The 26,121-nt window shown below is 40.0% G+C and overlaps 1 protein-coding gene and 1 pseudogene across 1 annotated transcript in view; one reads left to right on the forward strand and one right to left on the reverse strand.

Moving 5' to 3' along the window:
* The window catches only part of KIF15 (kinesin family member 15), a 74,054-nt gene extending 48,349 nt beyond the window's left edge, over positions 1 to 25,705 (forward strand). The window contains exons 17-35 of the mRNA XM_060162309.1: positions 2,833 to 3,030; positions 3,779 to 3,886; positions 4,153 to 4,258; positions 5,156 to 5,321; positions 7,973 to 8,123; positions 8,285 to 8,370; positions 9,347 to 9,416; positions 9,807 to 9,893; positions 10,491 to 10,595; positions 11,413 to 11,535; positions 13,349 to 13,495; positions 14,399 to 14,500; positions 14,796 to 14,960; positions 16,491 to 16,600; positions 19,345 to 19,414; positions 20,448 to 20,485; positions 24,293 to 24,458; positions 24,697 to 24,828; positions 25,157 to 25,705. Coding sequence (XP_060018292.1) covers positions 2,833 to 3,030; positions 3,779 to 3,886; positions 4,153 to 4,258; positions 5,156 to 5,321; positions 7,973 to 8,123; positions 8,285 to 8,370; positions 9,347 to 9,416; positions 9,807 to 9,893; positions 10,491 to 10,595; positions 11,413 to 11,535; positions 13,349 to 13,495; positions 14,399 to 14,500; positions 14,796 to 14,960; positions 16,491 to 16,600; positions 19,345 to 19,414; positions 20,448 to 20,485; positions 24,293 to 24,458; positions 24,697 to 24,828; positions 25,157 to 25,207 — 2,181 coding nt within the window. The 3' untranslated portion in view covers positions 25,208 to 25,705. The remainder of the gene's footprint in view (positions 1 to 2,832; positions 3,031 to 3,778; positions 3,887 to 4,152; positions 4,259 to 5,155; positions 5,322 to 7,972; positions 8,124 to 8,284; positions 8,371 to 9,346; positions 9,417 to 9,806; positions 9,894 to 10,490; positions 10,596 to 11,412; positions 11,536 to 13,348; positions 13,496 to 14,398; positions 14,501 to 14,795; positions 14,961 to 16,490; positions 16,601 to 19,344; positions 19,415 to 20,447; positions 20,486 to 24,292; positions 24,459 to 24,696; positions 24,829 to 25,156) is intronic.
* LOC132527379 (protein LTO1 homolog) lies at positions 1,206 to 2,487 on the reverse strand (annotated as a pseudogene).
* Positions 25,706 to 26,121: the final 416 nt, after the last annotated feature.

Consider the following 26,121-nt stretch of genomic DNA (forward strand, 5'->3'; position numbering starts at 1 on the left):
CCCAGATGCTCTGGAATGATTTTAAAATCTGGAGCGGATTCACGGCTACCCCTGTGCTAATCTCACTCATGGCTTCCAGATCTGCTCCCTGGGCCAGAAGCGGGTGGGGAGAGGCCTCAGGCCGGGGTGCCCGAGGGGCCTGGACACGGGCCGTCATGTGCAGAGAAATGCCCGGGAGCCACGCATCTCAGGGGGGAGTGGCCTGCCTGGACCTCACTGCATACAGACGATGCCTTTTAAGTCTGGGGAGAAGACAGAAGAACTCACAATAAAAGGAAGGCTGCAGTAAGGCTCCAAAGTTTCTGCACATAGAACGGTGACCATTTTTGATGCCGCAGAGCCCCACCCACCAGGGGACACAGGAAGAGCATGTCCCGGCTCCCTGAGGACAGGGCTGGCCTCTCCTCCTCTCAGCCAGACACCCACGTCCATGGCCACAGGGGATGCCCCAGGGCTTCCCAGGGCACAGCGGGGACCTGCGGGCAAGGACCCCGAGCCTGTGGGTGCGACCGCATGGTCCAGAGCGGGCACCAGGAGACGGGGGAGAGAGCCAGGTGCCGGGGTTGGAGTCCCAGCTCTACCGCCCGCTGCCCTTGGGCCAGGCAGTCTGTTGGGCCTTGGTTTCCTCATCTATAAAATGGGAATAATGCTCACCTCATGGGCTCCTGAAGGGACTAAATAAAACAGGAGAAGCAGGTCACAGCACTGGCGCATCTCAAGGGTAAATAAATGTCACAGTACCCATCACTCCTTCCCATTAACCTGCTTCGTGTCAACCCTGTGGCTCTCACTTTCTTTAAAACTGTCCCTCTGAGCGCTGACCAAAGCCTGGGGGGTAAAGGGGAGGTTTATCCTATCCAGAGCCAACCCGAATCTAGATCCAGCCAGGCCTGCCAGGTGGCGAGAACCCGTGAGCCAGCAGCCTGGACCCTGGACCAGAGAAGAGCAGCCCCGCGAGGGCTCTGCCAGGGCCACGTTCAGACTACAGAGCAGACAGGGCCCAACAAAGGACGGGCTTGTGTGGAGGGGCCCCGTGGGGGGCACTGAGGCGATGCAGGCAGACCTCAGGGGAAGGCACCGGCCAAGCTGGAACTCTCCCTGCAACACTGAATCCCTCATCATTGTTTTGCCTTTAATCACATTTTTAAACACTTAACATACAAACATCTGTTCCTTGATGTTTTGTCTTTGTTCCTCTGTCATCCTCAAAATGAAAGTCCAGAACTTTCTGCACTAATTTTAAAGTCGGGCTGAACGTTTAGTAATGAACAAGGCTGCTTAAATTTCCCTCTGATTTTGTCTAAGTCTTCATGAAGTTTATCATAGTAGGGTCATCATAAGGGAGTTTCTGAATCATTCCAATCAATGATTCTAAGACCTTCATCTTTTTGCTGTCTTTCTCAATGGCGGAACCGTGCAGGAGAGATCTCCAAGCAAAAGCAAAACCTTGGTAGCACCTGATCTCAGATCTGATTTTAGCTCCATGTAACGTGTTATACTGTCTTCCTTCAGTCATACCCAAACTACTTCCTTATTCATAGCTTTCCTGATACCCTTCCCTGTGAAACCTCTCATCCGCCATCACGATGTGATCGAACATGTCCTGACTCCCAGCCGTGGCGGTAGCCGCCCCGCCCCTCGGACTCCGCCGCCCCGTTCTGCGGCCACAGACCCGCAGAGCCTCGGGCACGGATGCCTCTTTTACTACTTTTATAATTTTCTTTTTACATTGAGATTTTTAATGTGTCTGCTATTTTATTTTTAAATGGCATGACATACAGGTTTACCTTTTTAAAAAAATAGACCATGTTTCATATATGGAATCTAAAAAAAAAATGGTTCTGAAGTACCTAGGGAGGGGCAGGACAGGAATAAAGACGCAGACATAGAGAATGGACTTGAGGACACGGGGAGGGGGAAGGGTAAGCTGGGACGAAATGAGAGAGTGGCGTGTACTTACATATGCTACCAAATGTAAACTAGATAGCTAGTGGGAAGCAGCCGCATAGCACAGGGAGATCAGCTGGGTGCTTTGTGACCACCTAGAGGGGTGGGATAGGGAGGGTGGGAGGGAGGGAGACGCAAGAGGAGGAGATGTGGGGACATATGTATATGTACAGCTGATTCACTTTGTTATAAAGCAGAAACTAACACACCATTGTAAAGCAATTATACTCCAATAAAGATATTTTTAAAAATAATAAAATAAAATAGACCATGTTTTTCTCATTAATTTGAACTTTCCACATATAAATTATTCTAATTCTGGACTTTTTATTTTCTTCCAGTGTTCTGTTTGATTATACATATGCTAATAATGCATTGTTTTAGTGACCATACACTTCCTAATTTGTTGTCTTTTTGTCTCGCACTTTTTTTTTTTGTATACAGTTTAGAGTCGACTTATCAAATTTCATTTTTCAAAATCTTACAGCAATTTTTGCTTGAGACTGCTTTGAACTGATAGGTTTGTTTCCACAAGGGCATTTCTATGCAGCCTCTCAAGGATACATTTTCTTTTCTTTTTTTTCTTAAATATTTGCTTATTTGGCTGCTCCAGGTCTTAGCTGCAGCATGTGGGATCTTTAGTTGCGGCATGTGAACTCTTAGTTGTGGCATGTGGGATCTAGTTCTCTGACCAGGGATTGAACCTGGGCCCCATGCATTGGGAGCGTGGAGTCTTAGCCACTGGACCACCAGGGAAGTCCCAAGGATACCTTTTCTTTTCTCTTGATGAACAGAATTTTAATTTTATCCTCTCTGTTCACACAATTATAAATATGCTATTTTCATGTGTGCTAATGTTGTTTTCCTAATAATTTTTTGCTGCAGATCATAACGACACCAACCAAGGCTTATCAACTTTGGTCTCGATCAGTACCAAAATTAAGCCCTGAACTGGAGAGCTTTGGCTCTGCACACACTCAGAATTCTAGCAGATTGGATAAGGATATCTTAAATGAGCCATTGCCACCTGAGATTAGTGAACAAGCTTTTGAAGCCATTTCTGAAGAGCACAGAATGGTGCAGGTACCTGTTTAGTATTAAAATCGTATATTTTTAAGGATGAGTCTGTAAAAATCCCTGGGTTAGAAATCAGCCTGCTCTTGTTCTTTTAATCTGCTTTGCAGTATTTAGCAAGTCACTTTCCACTTTCCTTGAGCTTTGGTTCTCTCGTGTGTAAAAAGACCAGTTTGCTACTAGCTTCTAGTTCCAGAACTGGTTTACACGGCACAGTGTTGTATCTGCTAAAGAAGATTAAATAGTTGAAAGAATCTTGTGATCAAATTTTAGACAGCTTTTGGAATATTTGAAATAACATGTGAAGTTTGTTTATCTCAGAATTCAGTGATTTATTTTTTCTTTTAAGAAGTTTATCTACTGTCTAGTAAAACTTACAGGGAGCCACGTCACCCCAAATTCCAAAATTTTGCCCTTCCACGGGTATGGAGACCTTTCTGGTGAAAGTCACTTCATGTAGGCCTGAGAAAGTTTCTTAGAAGTCTCAAGATGGCTCTACGATTTAATCTATGATTTTAATTTTTATTACTTCTTTCCTTTGTGTTTGAAATTATCCACTTTGATGGGCCACAAGTATTCTGAAACATGAGAAATCATTATTGTAGTCTTTTGAAATGGTTTTCTGGCTCCAAACTGGCCTTTGAAACCTTTGTCCATATGAGGTTTTGAGTTTTGTATTTTTAATGCAGAAGAAATTATGGAATGTTTAAGATGTCCATTAAAAGAATTTTTGACCACTGAAGTTCTTGTGTTGCAGGAACAAATGTGTGCCCTTCAAGTCAAGTTGGATGAAGAAGAGCATAAAAACCTAAAGCTTCAGCAGCACATTGACAAACTGGAACATCATTCTACTCAAATGCAGGAGGTGAGACCGTGAGCATTGCCTCAGAAAAGATATGAAACAGATCCTCAAAGTAAGAGCATCCCAGGAAGGAAATGACTTTATGAAGCCTTGGTCAAGGTTTATTTGAGTTGTATTCTCTATTTTGTTACTTCACCTACTATAATGAGGCACACATCCCTAGTCTGAATTTAAGACTAGATTTTAAAAACAGAAACAAGGTGATGAATTGGAGTGTGTCTTAACATGCTAGTATTTTTTTTTCCAGTAAATTTATCTCTTTCCCAAAGCTTTTCTCATCGGAAAGAACTGATTGGACCAAACAGCAGCAAGGGTATCTCTCTCAGTTGAATGTCCTTGAAAAGCAGCTTCAAGACACTCAGACCAAGAATGACTGTGAGTCTGAACACTGGAAGCTTCCTAATCTGAATACTGTAACTCAGTATCTTTTTACTCATATGGATAAAATGTTGTCCCTGTGTTTTTGGTTGGTTGTTTCTGTTTGTTTGTTTTAAATTAGACCAGATGAGTAATAGCAATATATTATAAAGGGTCATTTTTTCCAGGACTGCTCTCAAACAAATGATACAAATGTTTGCTTAAAGTTTTAATACTGCTTTGAAAACGAAGTGTCTTGAATTCATAAGATGAACGTTTTACTAGTGACAAAAAAGCATAAAATATATTTGTATATATTCATAGATGTGGGAATATCATTTAATTCCCAATTTTTTCAGTTTCTTCTTTCATCAGAGTATTTGCAATAGCTTATGATAAAGCTAAGGCAAAAAAGACAGCCGTTTCCTTTTCTTTGATCTAAAAAGTAACCTAATTTTAATTCCAGTTGGAGTTTCCTTAGAAGACCAGAGTGTTTAACCTATTTTGGAATGTTCTGGTGCATCTCCAAGGGTTTTCAATAAGTAAGATTAGGTCACTTAAAATACGTTAAATCTCTTGTCTTTTTTTCTTATTTGAAGAGTTTTGATGCACATTCTGCAGGAGAAATGTAGAAAAATCAAATGACCTACATGTGAGGGACAGGTGTTAACTTTTTTTTTTTGGTAGAAATATACGAAAAACCATGAGCAAGGGAGAGGAAGAAAATAGAAATCTCAGTGCTCCTAGATACCTCCCATTTAGTTGTTCAAAATTTTTACACTTAAAATGGTCTCTTCAACTTGTTTTTGCTGATTGTGTGAAGGGTACCTATCAAATTTATTTGCCTCCTTTGTAAAACATACATGTAAAGAAAAGTCTGTTAAGAGTTATTATGTGTTTGTTTGTTTGTTTTAGTTTTGAAAAGTGAGGTACATGACCTGCGAGTAGTTCTTCATTCTGCAGACAAGGAGCTGTCTTCGGTGAAACTGGAATATATTTCATTCAGAGAGAGTCAGGAGAAAGAACTCAACAGCCTTTCTGAAAGACACATGCATGTACAGCTTCAACTAGATAATGTCAGGTAGAGTTGTTCTGTTATTGATTCAAGTTGCCTGATTGGCCTGTAACCCAGGACTACTTGAAGTACAAGTGCTATAAACCCAACTCAAACTAGTTTAAAAAACTAAGAGGTAATTTATTGGAAATTCCCTGGCTGTCCAGTGGTTAGGACTCTGTGCTTTCACTGCCGAGGGCCTGGGTTTGATCCCTGGTCAGGGAACTAAAATCCTGCAAGCCGCATTGTGCCCCCATTTTAAAAAAAAAAAAAAAAAAAAAGGTAGTTTATTGGCTCACGACATTGGGAAGCCCCAGAGGTGATTTTGGTTTCACGGACAAACTAGATTGAATCTCAAACAATATTGTCAGTGTGCATCCCCATCCCCCCATCCCCCCCAGCTTCTCTCCCTCACTTCCTCTTTCACTCCCTCCCTCCCTTTCTCTCTGCTCTTCTTTCCTCTGTGTATTGCCCTTATTCTCTTTTACTGTTGAGGACCTTGCTCTATGTGATGGGGAACAGATTGCCTCAGACAGCTCCATCTTCTGTCTCCTGGCATAACAATCCCTGTGAAGAAATTCTCTCTCCCCATTGCCGTATATCAATCCCAGAGAAAACTGGTATTGTTCTTGCTTGAGTCATCTGCTTACTTTTGGATCAATCACTTGCCAAGTGTTGGCCCAACAGAGGTGATGTGTCTGTTTCCTCTCCAGCGGGAAAGGTGTGCTCTTACTAGAACGGACAGTACAAGGTAGACCAAATCTGTAGTTGCCACCATTGTCCACAGTAACTCCAGAGACTGGCTAGTTAGTCAAGTGCTGGTAATCTTGAAACAAAGTAATCTAAGATGTAAATTGTTTGGTTTTTTTCCTCACTAATTTCAACCTTTTGTAAAACGTAACTTAAAACCATCTTGTGGTTTTGATGCTATTTCCCAAGTCTATGGCAATAATTTAATAATGGACATTTTGATTGTGATACTGTGAGTGTGATATGAGTGTGACTGCTTACTCTAGAAAAGCTGCTAATAGACAACCTTGAATTTAGTTGTTTTTTTTTTTTTTTTTTTTTTGCGGTACATGGGCCTCTCACTGTTGTGGCCTCTCCCATTGCGGAGCACAGGCTCCAGACGCACAGGCTCAGCGGCCATGGCTCATGGGCCCAGCCGCTCCACGGCATGTGGGATCTTCCCGGACCGGGGCACGAACCCGCGTCCCCTGCATCAGCAGGCAGACTCTCAAACCACTGCGCCACCAGGGAAGTCCCAAATTTAGTTTTTATAGACATTGCAAAGACTAAAACCTGTAAGCCTTGAGTGTTTTTTGAATATGCAACAAGGAATTAAAAATAGAGGAAGAAAACTTGAGGTCTGCATGTCTCCATAGACACGTTTTTGTTGGGCCTGCCCAGTATGGTTTTTGAAAACAATTTAGCATAAAATTTTTTAAATTGAGAACTTCCTAATAAAGATCCATATTTCAGCATCCTGTTAAAAATCCGACAAGTTGGTGGCACTGGGCCCACATTCTTGTATGGCAGCCATCCTTTAGAGAGGGGCCTGTGCTAAGTCAGCACAGCCTGCACTCCCCGGCACCATTTCCCCAGCACCAAGACTGCTGGTCAATGGCTATTTGTCATCACAGGTGCACTGTTGTTTTTTCTTACACCTGGTATTAGTTTTTAACATCCGAATCACTAAATCTTATCTTGGCTCTGTCGTAAACTAATTTTGTGTGATTTTTTTTGCACTCAACGTGACGTACATTGAGTATATCACTTACTGGGTTGCTTAAACTGTCATGGCTCTCAAAGGTTAAGGCCTCTAAGTGAAACCACCCAACCGCCGTGTATTTCTTGAATTATTTTACCTGCTTTATATATACAGTTTGTATCGTAAATCATATGTTCTCCCTCCCTACTGTGTATTGTCTGTATATCTATCTTTAGCAACTGATTTATCTTACTTCGTAATTTGCCATTTCTGCTCTGCATGGAGTTAGTGAAGCCAGATAGATCCAGGTCTCATAGGCCTCTGTGTACAAGCTGGGACGTCTGTTTTGGGTGGTCCAGAGGTCATGTTTACTAGTTTTTGGATGAACTCTGTTTGGGCATGTCACAGTATGTTGCTAAGTAGAATAAGAGGGTGAAAACCTAAAAAGCAATAAGTAATAATCATGTGACTTAAAAGATAGTTCTATCCTAAAGGAGTTTATTCTCTTGCTCAGATCAAAGCCATATTTGCCATCTTGAAAAACCTTCCTAGAGTCGGGAGAATAGGTGTTGAGTCTATAGAGTTCAGCTATCAGCAAAATTAAATCAATGGGCAGTCTTTAGTTTACATGAGGGTTAGGTCTGGAACCCCCTAAATGAGTCTCATCACCCAAAATTGCCAATCAATTAAGCATGTCTGGTTGAAATCATGGGAGAAAGAATGAAGAAGTAAATGGCTGCAGGCTAACATGCCCAACCTGTCTTTTCCATCCCCATCACACTAATATTCGTGCATCACATCACAATGACCATTTCACAGAAGTCTGTGAGGAGCTTTACATCAGTCAAGCCTTCTGTAAGTTGGAAATGGTCTGTAGATGGGATAAAGTGAACTGCAGATAAATCTGACTAGCAGAACTACATTTAATGTCTATATTTACATTTGTAAAAATGTTTTCCTGTTAAAGATTAGAAAATGAAAAGCTTCTTGAGAGCAAAACCTGCCTACAGGATTCCTATGACAACTTACAAGAAGTAATGAAGTTTGAAATTGACCAACTTTCAAAAAACCTCCAAAACTGCAAAAAAGAAAATGAGACTCTGAAATCTGATCTGAATGTAAGTTAAGAAGGATATTGGTTATTGATGCACTTGTTCTGGATGTGTGACTGTTTGACCTCTTCCTAACTTCTGTACTGGCCCATTGTGCCTGCCACGTAGAAGGTACTCCATGTGTTTGTTGACTGCACCTTAAAATCTAATATAACATTGTCTTTTAGAATTTGATGGAGCTTTTTGAGGCAGAGAAAGAACGCAATAACAAATTATTATTACAATTTGAAGAAGATAAAGAAAACAGTTCTAAGTGAGTGCTATTTACCTTTTCCGTAATTGACTAGAATATCATTTACTACCACATTCTTTATCTTGCGGGTTTTCTTTTTTTTTTTAATTGCTAATAGCCTGTTAAGTTTTTTTTTTAAGCATTCCAAAAGGAATATCAGATTTTTTTGTATAAATGGCTGTGTAGAGAAACTTAATTTTTCAAAACATTTAATAATTAGCTACAGTACTTTTTAAATGAACAGCAGTTGGTGGTGATCAGAACTCGGGACCTTCTGTAAATAAATCACAGTATTTATTATTGCAAGGTGGGGACTGATTTATTTCTATCTCTACTATTTGATTTCTCTGCTCTTTTTTTCTTCTGTTCCCTTTTATGAACACCATTGTCTTTCTTCCTCTCTCCAAATTCTTTTCCTTGGTGGTCTCTCTCAGTCTCTTCGTTCCAGCCAACAGGAAGATTATTACTCTAATAAGAAGAATTTGTATTAGTGTATTCAGCAGATACTTGTAGAGTTCTTACCATGAGACAGATTCTCTTCTAGTCCCTGCTATATACTGGTGACTCCATCTAATTGGGAAAGACAGTTAACATTTAGTCGCTCATTCAAATGCTTAGTGATATCCAGCAAGCCAGGCACTGTTCTGGTAAATGCCAGGACATTTAGAGGTAAGACAGTGAACAAAATAGCCCTGTCCTTTTGAGGTTCACATTGTAGCACAGAGAGATGGGTAATAAGTAAATAGTATATATTATGTTAGAGAGTCCTAAGTACTCTGGAGAAAAATAAACTGTCCTGGCACAAAACTGGGTTTTTGTTAAATAACTGTTGAAGAAACTGGTTCAAATGTCTGATCCTACTGGAATACAATTCCTAACACCAAGTATGTGTCTAATAAAGTTCAGTTGCATTGCATCGAATCTCTTCTGTACGAATGGACTCAGTTCCTGTTTCCATTGAATGAGTCATGAGTAAAAGATAGTTCTTCTTTTCCAGAGAAATCTTAGAAGTTCTTGAAGCTGTACGTCAGGAGAAACAGAAGGAGATGGCCAAGTGTGAGCAACAGGTAAAAATGTGCTATACTCTCACTCTGAAGTTTGAGGTTTATAACTTTTATTCCTGATGTCCAAAGAGATTTGTTATAAAAACTGTTTCAGCTTTCAGATGTTGAAAATTTATAATAAAAAGATGGAATTTTTGGTTGGTTGTATTATTTTCAACTCTTGTTTTTCTAACTCCCAGATGGCTATAATCATAATTTGTTGGTGGTTTCCTGATAGAGACCACAAAATCATTCTCGTTTAACCCAACTTTTTATTTTCAAATATTACTCCTTAGTATACACTGTTTAATATGAAAAGCAGATTTCAACTCCTTTTATGCTTTTTAAAATACATGTGTGTGGTTAACTTTGTGATTTAATTCTTTTTCTAAAAATATTGATTTTTCCCCATAGATGGCAAAAGTACAGAAACTAGAAGAGAGTTTGTGTGCTACCGAAAAAGTAATCAGTTCTCTGGAGAAGTCTAGAGATGCTGACAAGGTAGGTAGAGGTTGAGGCTATAGCCCCCTGCATTTTCCTTATAAACGCTGCCTTCACATTCCAGTCTCCTGCTCCCAGGGTTAGCTAGCATTTCTGTATGCACTTAGGCCTTGCTCATCTTCCAAGGTTGCTAGAGAATGAAGTCTTTAAGTTAATTTTCCTCATAACTTCAATCCAAACTGTTCTATCACCCTTGATGGCAGTGTTTCTAAGACACATCCCTGCCCGCTTTAACTAGGATGCCATCAGTGCGACCTTTTCTCATTGATTGTGAGTGCCACGATACAAATTCTCAAATCCCTGGTGTTGGCTTTAACTAGAATAATAAACATTAATATGTATGTCTGAATATAAAATTAGGTGTACATTCCTTATATGTCTAGCTCTTATTCATTCATGAAACCAAAGCAAATGATTAACTAAAATATTAGAAAACCAATAAAATATAAATTGGTAATATTAATAATGTAATGTGACACATGGTATTTTGCTAAAATAAAATTGACTTCTATTGTCATTTGGAAAGATAAATGATTTATCATTAAAAACAGATCTTGCTGTCATTGGGTATGAAGATACTGTTTCTGTCCTTGTCAGGAAGTTGTAGCTGACCTCATGAGCCAGATCCAGGAGCTAAGAACCTCAGTCTCTGAGAAAACAGAAACCATAGACACCCTGAGGCAAGAACTGAAGGACATCAATGTAAGTTCTGTCGCCACAAAGATATGAAATTTGAGCAGGAGGCACAGTTCACAGACTCAAGTGGTTAACCAATGCCCCACAGAAAAAAGGGTTCTGTGGTCACCCACGTTTGAAAATATGTAGTAGTGAAAGCTCAGCAGGCTTGGGTATCTGCAGAACCCGCAGGGCCTTTAATATGCTGACGTGTGTGCTGTGTGCATCTCGGGAAGACAGAGTTGGCTGCAGCATTTCTCAGATCTCACTGACCTGGGAACAGTGCTCTCTGTGCACATTTGGGAATTGCTGATCCAAATCAGAGCAGAAACAGACTGGCTGTTGCCTCTGATGGTTAAGGGTATGTGGTGTTCCTTAACTGCTTCAAGAAAAAAAATAGCACATTTTAGTTAAGTTCAGAGACATCAGTGATTTAGAAAGTGAGTTTGTTTCCCCATTATTGGACTTCATCATTTCCTAAAGTAACTACTTACTCTTCCTGCATATAAATGGTGAATGCTTCCTCCGCCCCTTGGGTCAAGGTAGTTTTTTGTTAATGTTCGTCACTCCTGTGCTCCAAAGGGAGCTTGCTGCACTCCACTGATTTCTGATAAAGATGACAAAACCAGATGTTTTTTCACTGATACCTGTGGGACTTTTCCACTTCTTCTTGCCATTCATCCATTAACTCTTCCACTCCTTCATTCAACAAGTGGTTATTGAATTTATTTGTGTTGATCTGGTCATCACCTTGGAACTCAGACTCATTCTTCAGTTATTATAATCTAAAAATAAACTGATAATAAAGCAGACAGATCTTGTATCATCATTTTCTTTTCTGTAGGGCAAATATAATTCTGCTTTGGTTGACAAAGAAGAGAGCAAAGCATTGATTAAGAGACAGGAAGTGGACATTCTGGATCTGAAAGAATCCCTTAGACTGAGAATACTCTCCGAGGACATAGAGGTAGATGTTAACACATCATCACCCTTTTTGGTTTATTACTTGTCAGTATGTTTCTGTGTGTTATTAATGAATAAATAGAAGACTTTTAAAAAGGAGTAAGTCATAATTTGAGCCACTTTCACTAAGGTAGTTAGGCAACTGATAGATAATACTAAGATTGTTATATTTTGTTTAGTTGATTTATTTTCATTCATTTGTGCTAACACCATGCTAAGTTCCTGTAACTCACCCTCTTCTGAAAAGGAAGCAGAGTGGAAACTGCATTTACTTGGATGCAGTGGTAGCAGCAGGGAGCAAAGAAAGGGCTGGTTAACCACAAAATTGCTTCTTGTGTTTTAGCTAAAATAAGTTTTAATTATCTTGTTGTTGATGTAAATGTATCTTTTAAAAAATTAAGCAGTACTGTCGTGTGGTTCAAAATTCAAAATATATAAAGCAATATACATTCCCTCTTGTATATCCTTCCAGAGATATTTCTGGCTAATCCTATATACCTTGAGTTTTTTCACACAGATGGTAACCCACTGTGTATACTGCTCTGAACCTGCTTTAGAAATAGTTTTCTTGCTATCCATGAAACAAATTCAACAAATATTTATTGAACCCACCTGCCATACAACCTGTACCTGTTTGTCATTTGGGAATGGAAGAATGATTGAAACACAGTTACTTACCTTGAGGCATGCAATCTAGCTTAAGAGGTAGATGTATTATGATGTAGCAAATGACTTGGGAGCACAGAAAAGGGAGGGAGAGGAGCAGTTATGCCTGGAGAATTCCAAAGAGCTTCCCGGAGAAGATAGTACTAGTATAAGACTTTGCTAGGGAGGGAAGCCTGGCACCTGTGAATGTTTGTGGAGCATCCTCATAAAGGGGAACAGTTGGGTGTGACTGACTTGAGGTGGTTGGCTTTTTGGACAACCCAACAATAATCTAGATATGAGAATTAGATGCATATAATAGTGAAAAATTCAAATCAACTGAAATATTTAGTGAAGGGTTAAATGGTGGTGCATCCATAAGATGAAATAGAGCCCACTCGATGAAAATGTTATAATAAAAGAGTAAGTATATGTGGAGATGTCTGTGATCTATCAGGTACATGTGTGCAATACACATATTGTATCTATGACATATATAATACTGTATGTTTAATGTGTATGTAATGTACACTATTATATACATCTGTGCACATATACATGCACATTTGGAAAGTTAGGGGGAATAGATTCTGCTCTAATTTGGTAGAGATTACATACACTGTGTACATAGGAATTATGTATGCAACCTATAGGACTTCTAATTCTCTCTGCCACTTTCCATCAAGCTACTCCCCTGAAAATTTGATGGCCTATGACACTGTATCACAGTCTGGTGAACTGGCCAGCCCCTCCCCAATTAGCTGAGGGGTACTCATCTTTACATCTGTTTACCTTCCCGTGTATAATGGACTAGAATCTATTGGTGAGACAACAGGTAAACTAGAGACCCATGCCTGGAGTCCTCCCAAGGAAGGAGAGATCAGCTGTAAGAGATTACCTGGGGTTGAGGGGAGAGGGGAGCAGAGGGCAGTTAGACCTCAACTGGGATACTTATATGAATTTACTGTAGTATTTGTCTCTGGACCTCATGACTTAAGTATTAACTGCTTGGTTTGTCTTGGAATGGATTAGCATACAAGCAAAAAAAAAAAAGATTCTCACTTAAAACTTTCTTAACGTTTTAAAAATCATACATAGTAATGATTTTCAAATCAATATTGGAGCACCACAATTAAAGAGAGTCTTCCCCTGTGGGGATTGTCCCCTAACAGAGGGACATGCTCTGTGAGGACCTGGCTCACGCCACTGAGCAGCTGAACATGCTCACCGAGGCCTCGAAAAAGCACTCGGGGCTTCTGCAGTCGGCCCAGGAGGAGCTGACCAGGAAGGACGCCCTCATCCAGGAGCTTCAGCATGAGGTGAGATGCAGGGTGATCATCGCTCAGGATGGGCTTTGGGGGTTGGGGGAGCAGGACTGTGTGGCGGTTGAGCTCATGAGTTCCCTGCCTCGGCTAATTCTCTACATTCAGAAAGGTGGGCTAGCAGGGCGAGTAGGTAGTGGGGCAGCAGCGCTGTCGACTCTTAACAACCTGGTTGCTTCTGTGTGTTCAGACTTGGTGGCTATCCTCCTGCCCACCCTCTGCCCTTGACACGTGCCAGCAAGTTCTAACCACTGTGGCAAAGGTTATGCCTGACTTTGTTTTTTTTTAAATTTTAATCTTCGGCTGCGTTGGGTCTTCGTTGCTGCTCACGGGCTTCTCTAGTTGCGGCGAGTGGGGGCTACTCTTCGTTGCGGAGCACAGGCTCTAAGCGCTTGGGCTTCAGTAGTTGAAGCACATAGGCAGAGTAGTTGCGGCACGTGGGCTCTAGGGCATGCGGGCTCAATAGTTGTGGCTTGCAGGCTCTAGAGCACAGCCTCAGTAGTTGTGGTGCACAGGCTTAGTTGCTCCGTGGCACTTGGGATCTTCCTGGACCAGGGCTCGAACCCGTGTCCCCTGCATTGGCAGGTGGATTCTTAACCACTGCGCCACAAGGGAAGTCCCATAGCTGACTTTTGTCCTCTTTTTTGGCTAGTGTAGTTTTATAATATGTTTTGTAACTTTCCTCAAATGACCCTTTGATTACTTGTGAAGCTTAAAAAAGAAGTTTCTTTTAAAGTGTAAATAAATTTGTGAGAGAAATGTCAAATTATCAATCAAGCCCTGAAAAAATAATGGAAGAAGCCCATTTCTGCATGCCTTGGGAGGATTGTCTGTTCTAATTGGACCACGTACATGTATTATTTTCTAACTTGTAATCTTATATCTGTTCAATTTTCCCAGCTAAACCAAAAGAAAGAGGAAGTAGAACAGAAGAAGAATGAATATAACTTCAAAATGAGGCAACTAGAGCATGTGATGGATTCTGCTGCCAAGTATCCCCAGGTACTTCTCATAAGAAAGAGGGCATTTCAGGAGGAATAAGCAATTTTGTGAGCGATGCAAGTTGGAAATTGCTAAGACTAGCTTTGTCTTTACAGAAAAAGATTTTCACTAACAGCTTTTCTGCTTTTTTTGATAAAAAGGTACCAGTGTTTTATTTGTTTTACTTGGACAAGAATTAGAATAGCGAGCTATACACGTAGCCTGTGTATTTTCTACGTGCTTGGCAAGTATATTTACAATGAAATCTTTATAACCACTTAATCAGGTATCTGGATGAAATTTGATTTTATTTTAGAGCCCTAAAACACCACCACACTTTCAAACACATTTGGCGAAACTCCTGGAAACGCAAGAACAAGAGATAGAAGATGGGAGAGCCTCCAAGATTTCTTTGCAACACCTTATAACAAAGCTAAATGAAGACAGAGAAGTCAAAAATGCTGAAATCCTCAGAATAAAGGTAACTGGGTAATTTTTTTCAATAAATTTAATGTTTCAAAATAAGCAGTATCTTTCATGGTGACTGAGGATCCAAAATTCAAAACGGACAGAACTCCAGGGTAGATGGAGAAAAGTCTTCCTCTCACCCCTGACTCCAAGCTGCCTAGTTTCCCGTCCCTGTAGGCTCAGGGTGTAGCTAGTTTCTTATTTATCTTCTGAGAACTTTTCAGCAGCACCTATAACCAGGCGCGTAAGCATTGTCTCCCTGCCCCATTTGTTTTTCATGCTATGGTGTCATATCATACAGGCTGCACTAACTACTCTCATGACAGTGCTGTCCAACTTTTAGATTTTTGCCAATTTAATAGCTGAAGCACGTCATCTCATTGTATTTTTAAATTTGTATTTTTCTTATTAGGAGTCAGATTGAGCATCTTTTGGTTTTTTGTGTCTATGAACTATATCCTTCACCCATTTTTCTGTTGTTGGACTTTTTCTTAATGAGGTACAAGCATTCTTTATATGTTAGAGAGATTTGCTTTTGTCTGTTTCTCTTGTTTGCCATTTCTTTCAACTTCCTTCTAGTGTTTTTCGCCCCGTACTTGGGGGGTATGGTTTTTGTGTGTGGGAGAGTATATTTAGGGTGGTGTTGGGGTGGGAAGTGCGTGGAGAAGCGCCTGGGTAGGTGTAGTGCGGGCGCAGAAGGGCGTGTAGGGAGGATGCGATGCCCCATAGCAGATAGTCTGTGACCTCATGGCTCTGCAGTGAGTTTTTGTTTAGGAACAAAATTAGCCTACTGTGTAGGAAGACAGTATCACTCTTAAGCTTTGTTTCTCATAGAGGGGATCATTCCTGGCTTCTTTATTCAGGGCGGCTCTCAGTATGCTGCTATCTCAGGAATGTGGCATGATCTTGGTACTTAGAAGAAATTGGATCAGGTTAAAAGAAATCGAACAATAGATAAGCAGAAGTAAATCAAAAAGTTCACTCCTTGCAGACGAGTATTTATTTCCTCTGGGTGGTTATGCTCATGGTTTTCAAGTCAGAATCCAATTAAGTATTTTGAGGCTGCGGCACATCAATTTTTAAAAATTAGAATCTAATAAATAGAATCAAATAGAACATTTACCAAAGTAGTAGATGCTTTTGTTCATCTTTTCTCATAAAGGAATTTTAATGAATTAAGGTTTGTTTGGGGGTTTTTTTGGCCGTGCCGCCTGGCATATGGGATCCTAGTTCCCCAACCAGGGATCGAACCCGTGCCCCCTGCAGTGGAAGTGCAGAGTCTTAACCGCTGGACTGCCAGGGAAGTCCAAATTATGTGATATTGATAAGAGACTATGTTTAAGACAATGGGGGCATGAAAATTAATCACATTCGGAGCCCCTGAGAGCTTCTCATAGTCTACTTTTTCTCCAGTGATACCCAGAGCAGTGTTCAGTGTGCGGAGGGAGCTTAAAAGAGGAATACCTGTCTCATCACGGCCTGGGGAGCAAAATAATGCCTACTATAAGGTGTTTTCTGAAAAGACCTGATTTGATGTTATTAGGAGCAGTTGTGTGAAATGGAAAACCTACGCCTGGAAGCCGAGCAGTTAAGAGAGAAAAACTGGCTCCTGCAAGGTCAGCTGGATGATATTAAAAGACAAAAGGACAACAGGTGAGAAAGAGCCACGAGCAGTCTGTGAGCTAAGTCTTGGCCTGCCTGGGGATAGTTGAGTGAATGAGGTCAGCATAGGTTTCACAGCGTGTGTGATCCAGGAGCCGCTCCAGGGGTTGCTTCTCAATCAGGTCTGATGAGGGGGTTGTTTTACCAGGGAGGGAAAATAAGGTCATCACCATCTTGCCCACTCTGTTAACTTTTGTATTGCTATAGAGCTATTGAAATGAATTTCAAACACGTGAAATACTTGAACCAAACTGTCTACTTGTATTTGAAAGGGGTGAGGCGGGAGCAAATATGTCAACAAGACAAGGCTCAAGGTTCTGCCAGCAGAAAAAGGGAGAATTTTCTTGGTTTTGCTTCTGGTGAAAGGCACGTTCCTAGGAGAAGCTGTACAGGGGGGCGTTCTGTTAGGTCTCTGTGTGTGTGAGGGGGGGGTGTGGGTGTGTGTTTGTGTGTGTGTGTGGTGTGTGTTTTGGCCTCAACTCAGTCTTCTAGTTGTATCTGATAACGGCACAGCGTCTTGTCAAGGGCAACCGCACCCAGGTTATATCGTGTCTCTGACACTTGAAAGTTGTGTGACTTTGGACACATCTTTAAACCTCTTAGTGCCTCAGTTTCCTTAGCAATAAAGTGAGGGAGATGACACCTCTTATACAAGGTGTTTTAAAGACCAAAGATAACGTGTGTAAAGTGCTCGTTACAGTGCTTAGGAGAGGGGAGCCACTCGATAGATGGTGGCTGTTAAGTAGACACGGTAGATTTATGATCCCACCCCTGAGTGAGGGATGGAGATGAGGGTGGTCTATGAGACTATGCAGGAAGGTGAGGTTTGTCAAAGGGGGTCTGTATTGGGGATGGAAGCCCTTTGTGAATTCAGCATCCCAGGTTAGGGGTGTCTGCTTCTGCTGCTGTTGTCAGAAGATCTTAACAGGCGCTTCCCACTCCCGCTGCTCCCCATCCCTGTCCAGAAGCAGCCCTGACGTGCACTGTCCAAACCTAAGTGAGACAATGGATATTTGAGGTTGGTGATGGTGGCTGTGCTAACAACCTATTCCTAAATGTTTCTTTGCTGGGTGGCAGGGTGCAGGGGGATCTTAGTTCCCTGACCAAGGACTGAACTCGAGCGCTCGGCAGTGAAAGCTCAGAGTCCTAACAACTGGACTGCCAGGAAATTCCCCTAAATGGTTCTTTTCAAGTTTTAGTGAGCATAGGAGGTGCTCATTTTATTAAGCATCCTCTTGTAGGGATTTCACTTCCCCTTCTGGGTGATTTTGATGCAGGTAGTCCACAGTCTGCTCACCTAGTTTCCATATGCTCCACCCCCATGTCCAGGCATATTAAAGAAAAGCATTGTACCTTTTATCAAGAGTTAGTTTGAGCATGGAACTTAGAACGTTACCAGATCATGTATAAAACCACAATTTAAAATACTTTATTTCATAGCCTTATGTCCCATTTGTGAGGAGCCATACAGAACCTTCTTCATGAAAGATTAGAATAGAAGAAAATTATAGCCCAGGGGTCAGCCTGTTTGGTAACTGAAGTTTCATTGGAGCAGTCCGGTTCTTTCATATAAATATCACAGTGGCTGCCTTTGCATTACAGCAGCCCAGTTAGTTGCATAGCTGTGCCGGAGACCTTATGGCTCCCAAAACCTATGTCTGGTTCTTGACAGAAAAAGTTACCCACCCCCCCAGATTAGACAACAGAAAACACATCTGCCCTAATGTTTTGGGGTGTTTTCCTCACTACCATTTTTATCTAGGCTGTCAGATTCATTAAGTGGAAGAAACTAATGTAGCTTCTGTTTTCCTTCAAGGAATGATCCTTTACTCACCAGTGAGAGAGAGATTTCTAGAGAAGCCAGAGGCCTTCAGGCAGGTTCTCCTAGGGGGGGTGTCTCCTGATCCAGGGGCTGCCCACAGAAACTCAATTTATTATCCAACCTGGTCAGGCTCACAGACATGGCCTCACATTAATCAAATTCACATGATACTGATGTATAGTCCAGAATGTAATTTTCTTTGTACAGAGGAGTGTTTCTTTTCCATGACGGGATTTATGTCTGGTGCTCAGAGAATCCCCTTCTTGGTGTCAGCATGTATGGGAAGCCCGAGTGGCATCAGAAAATCTCCAGCTGACTATGATATCCAATGCAGGGAATTCCCTGGTGACCGGGGGCACGGGTTTGATCCCTGGTTGGGGAACTAATATTCCGCACGCTGCGTATTGTGGCCAAAAATAATAAATCAAAAGGGCTACAGCAGCCCCAGACCTGAAATCCAAAGCAAAGAGGGGGCATCAGAGGCTCCACAGGACAGGACAGTGTGAGGGGCCCTCCCCGCCCCCATGTGTGTCCTGTGTTTCCCCCACCATCCCGACCCAGCCAACCACATTCATGCCAGGCACCTGGACTGTCCTTTCAGCCCCATTTTGTTCACATATGATCTTCAGATGGTACTGTTCTAAGTTAATACTTTATTCTCAACCAAACCCTGTAATTAGATTTCCCAGCTTTGCTCATCTCACTTTTGTATGGAAGGAATCCCGAATGCTGGGGAGGTACCTTATTTCATCTTCATGTGTTGATCACGCTTATTGACTGTGCTAACTTGACCTAATCACCATAGAATTAGCTCTTCTTTGCACATTTTGGCATTGCTGCATGTAATAGATACAAAATCGATAATTGAATATGTTTGACACTTTTCCCATCCTCCCTTCCTAATCTAACGCAGTGAACAGAATCATTCAGACACGCAGCAGCTGAAGAATGAACAAGAAGAAATCAAAGAAAGACTTGCTAAAGTATGATTTTTTTTTTACATAATAGTTGTTTTTTTCTTGTGTGAAAAATGCTTTTATAGTTAGCATTTATGGTTATATATTTTAGAAACCATTTTATTATTGAAATTTTGTCTTCCTGTTAAGTTTGATATTTACCATCAGTATTTAGCTATAGCTGAAAATTAAGAGTGAATTAGTCTTCATGCCTAGACAGTAAGCCTACTGCTCACACAGAATTCTCCATTTAGAAGCAAGTATCGAGTGCCTATTTGAGGCCTTAAAGGGCACAATACATGAACGGTTGTAAATAGGTACCCCCTTTATGTGTGTGTAGCTGGGATTGTGGAAAAGGATGTCCCTTTTTTTTTTAATTGAGGTATAGTTGATTTACAATATTGTGTTAGTTTCTGATGTACAGCAAAATGATTGTTATACCTATATGTGTATTCTTTTTCATATTCTTTTCCATTATGTTTTATTAGAGGATATTGAATATAGTTCCCTGTACTATACAGTAGGACCTTGTTGTTTATCTGTTTTACGTATAGTAGTTTGTATCCGCTAATCCCAAACTCCAAATTTATCCCTCTCCCCCTTTCCCCTTTGGTAACTGTAAGTTTGTTTTCTATGTCTGTGAGTCTGTTTCTGTTTCGTAAATAAGCTCATTTGTATCTATTTTTAAATTCTGCCTATAAGTGATACCATATGATATTTCTCTGACTTACTTCACTTAACATGATAATCTCTAGGTCCATCCATGTTACTGCAAATGACATTATTTCATTCTTTTTTATGGCTGAGTAATACTCCATTGTCCATATGTACCACATCTTCTTTATCCATTCATCTGTTCATAGACATTTAGGTTGCTTCCATGTCTTGGCTGTTGTAAATAGTGCCATTGTGAACATTGAGATGCATGTATTGTAAAGGAATTTGCTTTAATTGGTTTTATTACCATTAGGGAGAGTGGACTGATTACTTTCAGTCTTTTGTTTAGCAATGTTAAGAACTTAAGTCATTTGTTCTTTCTCTTTCTTTAATCTTCTTATAGAATAAATTGGTTGAAGAAATGCTAAAAATGAAAGCAGAGTAAGTACACTCTTTTGTAATTCAAGTTCTTGTTGATCGTTTCTTTATTAACACCAACCAGTATTCCTCTAAAGGAAGAAATGCTTATAATATCCACAAGGTAAGTAAATTCTTTCCTTTCTGCAGTAGTATGTGAACATAATAGATATTTACAAAATTCTTTTCTTAAATACCACTTGCTAAAGGGGTTCCTCACATGAAACCATTCCAAAAACAAACTTAAAGAAATAAGTGCCAGGAAAACCTTACCTTCCCTGGGGGAATTGATGGGTTTTCTCCTCATGGACAATGAGAACTATATAACCGACCAGGTTTCTTTCTCACTTCTGGTTTCCTCTGATTTAAAACCTTGAGGCCCTCTCAGACCCATGGATCAATACTATGAATTCTTCTGGTCTTGACCTTATGTCTCTTTATATGTTTTCTATGGACATGATTTTATTTTATTCATATAGTTCTTATATTTTAATTTATGTAATCTTATAAACTGCCTCATTCTGTGATAAACAAGATACACTGTATTTTCTGTCAAGTTCAAAATAAGTAAACTGGTTGGTATTAACAAAGTGATAAAATGTTAGAAAGATATTTTACTCTCTGAATAGAATAGATCTGATCAGGAACAGCGATTCTCAAACATTTTCACTTGTTTTACCTCCTAAAAGAATTTTGAAACACCACATACCCTCTTGCACATTTTTGGAGTTGACTGTGTCTAAAATTTTTCATTGTAAGTTTAAATTATTGCAAAGGATAGAAGTTTTGACCTACTGAAAATAGTGACATTTAGAAATAAAGCTTTTGTGGTGTTCTTTTAAAAGTTATCCAACTGATTTGGTACTTTCTACCCATTTAAAAAAATACTTGAAGAAATTCGTAAGTCTAAAATTTAACATTTTTCCTTTTTCCTTTGAAATTAAGTTTCCATTCTATACCCATGCAGAATTATATCCTAATTTAATATATTGTTTGGAAAATTTTTTGTTGACTGCCCTATCATAACTCAGCAATGAAAATATGTATGCAAATTACAAGTAATTTGTAAAAATTTATTATATTCATATGGCTCTAAGTGTTATATTCTTTCTGGATTGAGTTTTCATTGCAATTATTAAACTATCCTGAATTTATTGTAAATTTTTATGAATAATTATTATACAAGTAAAATTTTATTGGAAATGCATCTCTCAATGCATTTTATCTTAATGCTTTTTCTTTAATTAGCTCATTCTGTTGCACTTAATTCTGGAATCAGACAGTATTCACTATCAATTCTGTTCTTACTTTTTTGTTTTTATAGATATAAAGGCTGAGAAATCTTATTCACATACTAAGTAAATAACAATGGAAGTTTTGTTAGAATATTGTCCTTCAATTATTTGAACTCTATCCAAGTTAATATTGCCAGAAGTTACATAGTGATATGTCATCAAAAATTCTTTTTAGGGACTTCCCTGGTGGTCCAGTGGTTAAGACTCTGTGCTTCCACTGCAGGGGACATGGGTGCGATCCCTGGTCAGGGAACTAAGATCTCACATGCCTCATGGTGTGGCAAAAAAAAAAAAAATCTTTTTAATGATCAGCTGACAAAGACCACCCAACTTGTGAAAGATTTGTTACTCAGTTATTGAGTCATTTGCATCATAGAGTCATATACTTAATAGAATATAGGTGTGGAACAGAACTTTGTTCAACACCTTCATCTGCATTTGAGCAGTTTGGGGACTGGTTCCTTGCCAGTTAGCTGTAGGGCTAGGACAGAAATCTGGATCACTTACAGGATCTATGAGAATCCACGTGTATATTTTGTAGAAGTATAGATAATACCCATTTGAGACCTTCTAGCAAAAAGAATAAAAGCTATCTAAGCTGATACGTAATTTATTTCATGATCTAGTAACCAGTGCTACAGTGTCCCTGGGACTACAGGAGCCCACATAGTGGCAAGTGAAGCAACCTCTAGAAAATGGCATACACGGTTTTATCAGTCCCAGCCTACAGCAGCAATTTTAAACATTGCGTTATCCACACGTGTATGTGACAGTGCTTTTAAAAAGCTACAAAGAACTGAATACCAAGCCAACAGTGGTGTAGGCAGATGTTTAATTTCACATAACAAGAGGTCTGGAGGTGCATTGACTCAGTGATGCCATCACTGACCCAGACCCTTCCCATTCTTCTGCTTTTGGTACTCTTGCTTGTGGCCTATTGACTACAAGATGGCTGCTGCAGCTCCAAACAACATAAACAGGATCACAGCTTGCAGTGTTGTGGGTTCAAAAGGACTTTCTTTTTTCAGGGAAAAAAACTCCCAGAAACCCTCAAGATTCATTGTGTCTCCTTATCCAGAATTAGCATGCCTGCAGGGCAACCTGAGAAAACCAGTATCTGGCAGTGGGGTAGAGATAACCATGGTTTTAGCTCAGACCAGTTATTATTTACTAATCTTTGGGAACTGGGTGTGCTTCTCCTCTCCCTTTCTTGTCCTCTGAATCAACTGAGTTTTTATAAAAAGCAAGGGATTGGCTGTTGGGTAGGTAGCTGCAGTGTCTGCCATGCCACAAAGCCTTTTCATGAAACGAAAGCAAAACACATAAGACAAATGCAGAACAGCTCCAGATGAACTGGGAGAACATCAGTGCCCTCACTCCCACACTGTCCTCCTGAGGTTCCACAGAATGTAGTCTGAAAACACCACCCAAGAAATTGTTGGCCTTAAGTGGTCTTTTTAATTCTGTGTATTACATCACTTAAATCATCAGCTTTCTATTCCATATGCATTGTAAAATAAATAAAAAACATTTGTTTCTTTGGGGAGCTTATAGGATTCAGTTAGTTTTGTGAAATTCTATATAATTGTTTGGTAACCCTTTTTTTTTTCCCCCTTTTGAACACTATTCTTTTTTTAACATTTTATATTGGAGTATAGCTGATTAACAATGTTGTCTTAGTTTCAGGTATACAGCAAAGTGATTAAGTTATACATATACATGTATCTATTCTTTTTCAAATTCTTTTCCCATTTAGGTTGTTACGTAGTATTGAGCAGAGTTCCCTGTGCTATACAGTAGGTCCTTGTTGGTTATCCAACACTGTTTTAAATATAGCAGTGTATACATGTCAATCCCAAACTCCCTAACTATCCCTTCCCACCTCCCTTTCCCCCTGGTAACCATAAATTCATAATCTAAGTCTATGAGTCTGTTTCTGTTTTGTAAATAAGTTCATTTGTATCATTTTTTTTTAGATTCTGCATATAAGTGATACCATATGATATTTGTCTTTCTCTGTCTGACTTAACTTTACTCAGTTTGACAATTTCTAGGTCCATCCATGGGTAACCCTTCTTTTTAATGTTTATTTTCAATCGATAGTTGCATAAAGTGTATAAATTCTAAATAGCACATCCTTGAAGAAATGACTAGTGTCCCACCATCTGAGAACCAGTTTTTGAAACCAGAAATGATTACTCTAAGATATGGGGCACTGAATAAACCATGCAGACTGTAATAATGCTTAAGTAACAGTTTGCCCTGAGGGCTAGATCTAAAAGTTTCCATTCTAAATTTTTGTTGTGTAAAAAGCGGTTTGTGGAGCTTTCCAAAATGAAAGTTTTGGGTAAAACAACCATTAAAAAAGTGTATCTGCAGCTCTTGCCATCTTCCTGTGCTGTCAGAAAGGGGAGGGCTGAACATTAGTGATACTTTCAAATAAAAATTCTGGGCTTGGGTGGCAAGTGTCTGATTTGAGTACTGTTTTATAATTACGTGCCTTTGGGAGACCATAACGCGATAGTTACTGTTACAGCCTAGAACAGCTCCAGAGTGCCCTTCAGAGCAAAGAGACCGACTACGTTACAATGACTGAGGAAGTTGAACGAGTTAGAATGTTGGAGTCTAAAGCGTTCCAAGAAAAGGAACAACTAAGATCAAAGCTGGAAGAATTGTATGAAGAAAAGGAGAGAACGTGCCAGGTGCATTTGTGTGTTGGTTTTTATTAACAGAGCCGATCAGCATAAGTCTCCTGGCTGTGATTGGGCATCCCGTGGTTTACAGTTGCTCCGGTGCACGCAAAGATGTGTGGTCACAAAAGCTGGGAACCTGGGCTCTGTCTCTCCCTCCCTGTGCTCTTGGAAGGCACGAAATAATGTTATTTTAAAATAAAAATTAAAAGCAGCTCATTTACCCTTCCCTGGATTGATTTACCTGCAGGAGATGGAAATGTTAAGGAAGCAGGTGGAGTGTCTTGCCGAGGAAAATGGGAAGTTGGTAGGTCACCGAAACCTACATCAGAAGATCCAGTACGTTGTGCGGCTAAAGAAGGAAAACATCAGGCTTGCTGAGGTAAACTGAAAATTGTGCCGAATAAACTCATTCTGGTTTTTAAATGATGATTTAGTTAAAATTTAATTTAACTATTGAATCACTTAACTGCTTTCTTCAGGGAACCTCCAGAATTAAAAAAAAAAAAATTCAGCCATTGCTATTGTAAGCATAATTCAGTCAGTTATCATACACATGAGATTCTTGTTTACTGTTAAAGTAGTTTACAAACGGAAAATTATAGTCGTAGTTTGAAATTTAAAGTTAATGAATGCCAAGAATAACTCTTCCTGCAAGAATTAGAGCCTTAATTTTTTTTCTTTTCCTTTTCTTAAAAATTACTGACCAGGAGTCAGAAAAGTTGCGTGCTGAAAATTTATTTTTAAAAGAAAAGAAATGAATGAATCATAAGGATCCCGATCAACTACCTACCTTGTTTGGAGACTTCTTTCCCTCTTATAGAAGTAAGACCTCTCCTTGCGCACTTAGCAGAGCTGAATTAAGAGCCACGACTATTACCTGTGTATGTGGGGGTTGGGGGGCTGACCCTCAAGTTTCTTATGAACTCTCTGCACCTGTGCACACCTGTGGCAGCCCGCAGCCTGCAGTTAGAGGTTACCGTTTCAAAGCTGTAAATATTGAGAAAACCTTTTGTCTTTTTAAAATAAAAGCCCGTAGCTGCAGTTTTACAGTGGATGTCGGCCAGATTATTTTTTTCCTTCAGTACTGCCATAATCTCCTTTGAGTCTTGCATCAGAAGCTCCAACAATATGCAGGTTCCAAAACTTACAGTGAGGTTAGTGATGGTGCAGTGTGCATGAATAGCAAACTTGTTAATATAGATTATTTTTGTATTCCTACTTGAAGTGTTCTCATGGGCCTTTTTTATGACTGTTAATATGGCCATTTTTCAAAATGTAATAAAATCTTTTAAAAATAAATTGTTTAATAAGGTTATTTATATTCATTCACCATATGCTTATTGAGCAACTATTATATGCCAGGCACTGGTCATCAGTGAACAAGGCAAACAGGAACCCTATCCTCAAGGAACTTCTGTGTATCAGCACTTCATTCTCCTTATTGAGAGTAATATTCCATTGTATAGACATACCACATTTTATTTACTTACCATTCGATGGGCATTGTGTTACCAAACCAAACTTGGGTCCATTCACCCTCGTGCAGCCAATCTACTGACACCGTGATTGTGGGGTTTTTTTTGTTTTTTGTTTTTTTTGGCCGTGCCGTGTGTCTTCTGGGATCTTAGTTCCCCGACCCAGGCCACCACAGTGAAAGAGCCAAGTCCTAACT

This window comes from Lagenorhynchus albirostris, chromosome 10 (genome assembly GCF_949774975.1).
Source record: "Lagenorhynchus albirostris chromosome 10, mLagAlb1.1, whole genome shotgun sequence".
NCBI lineage: Eukaryota > Metazoa > Chordata > Mammalia > Artiodactyla > Delphinidae > Lagenorhynchus > Lagenorhynchus albirostris.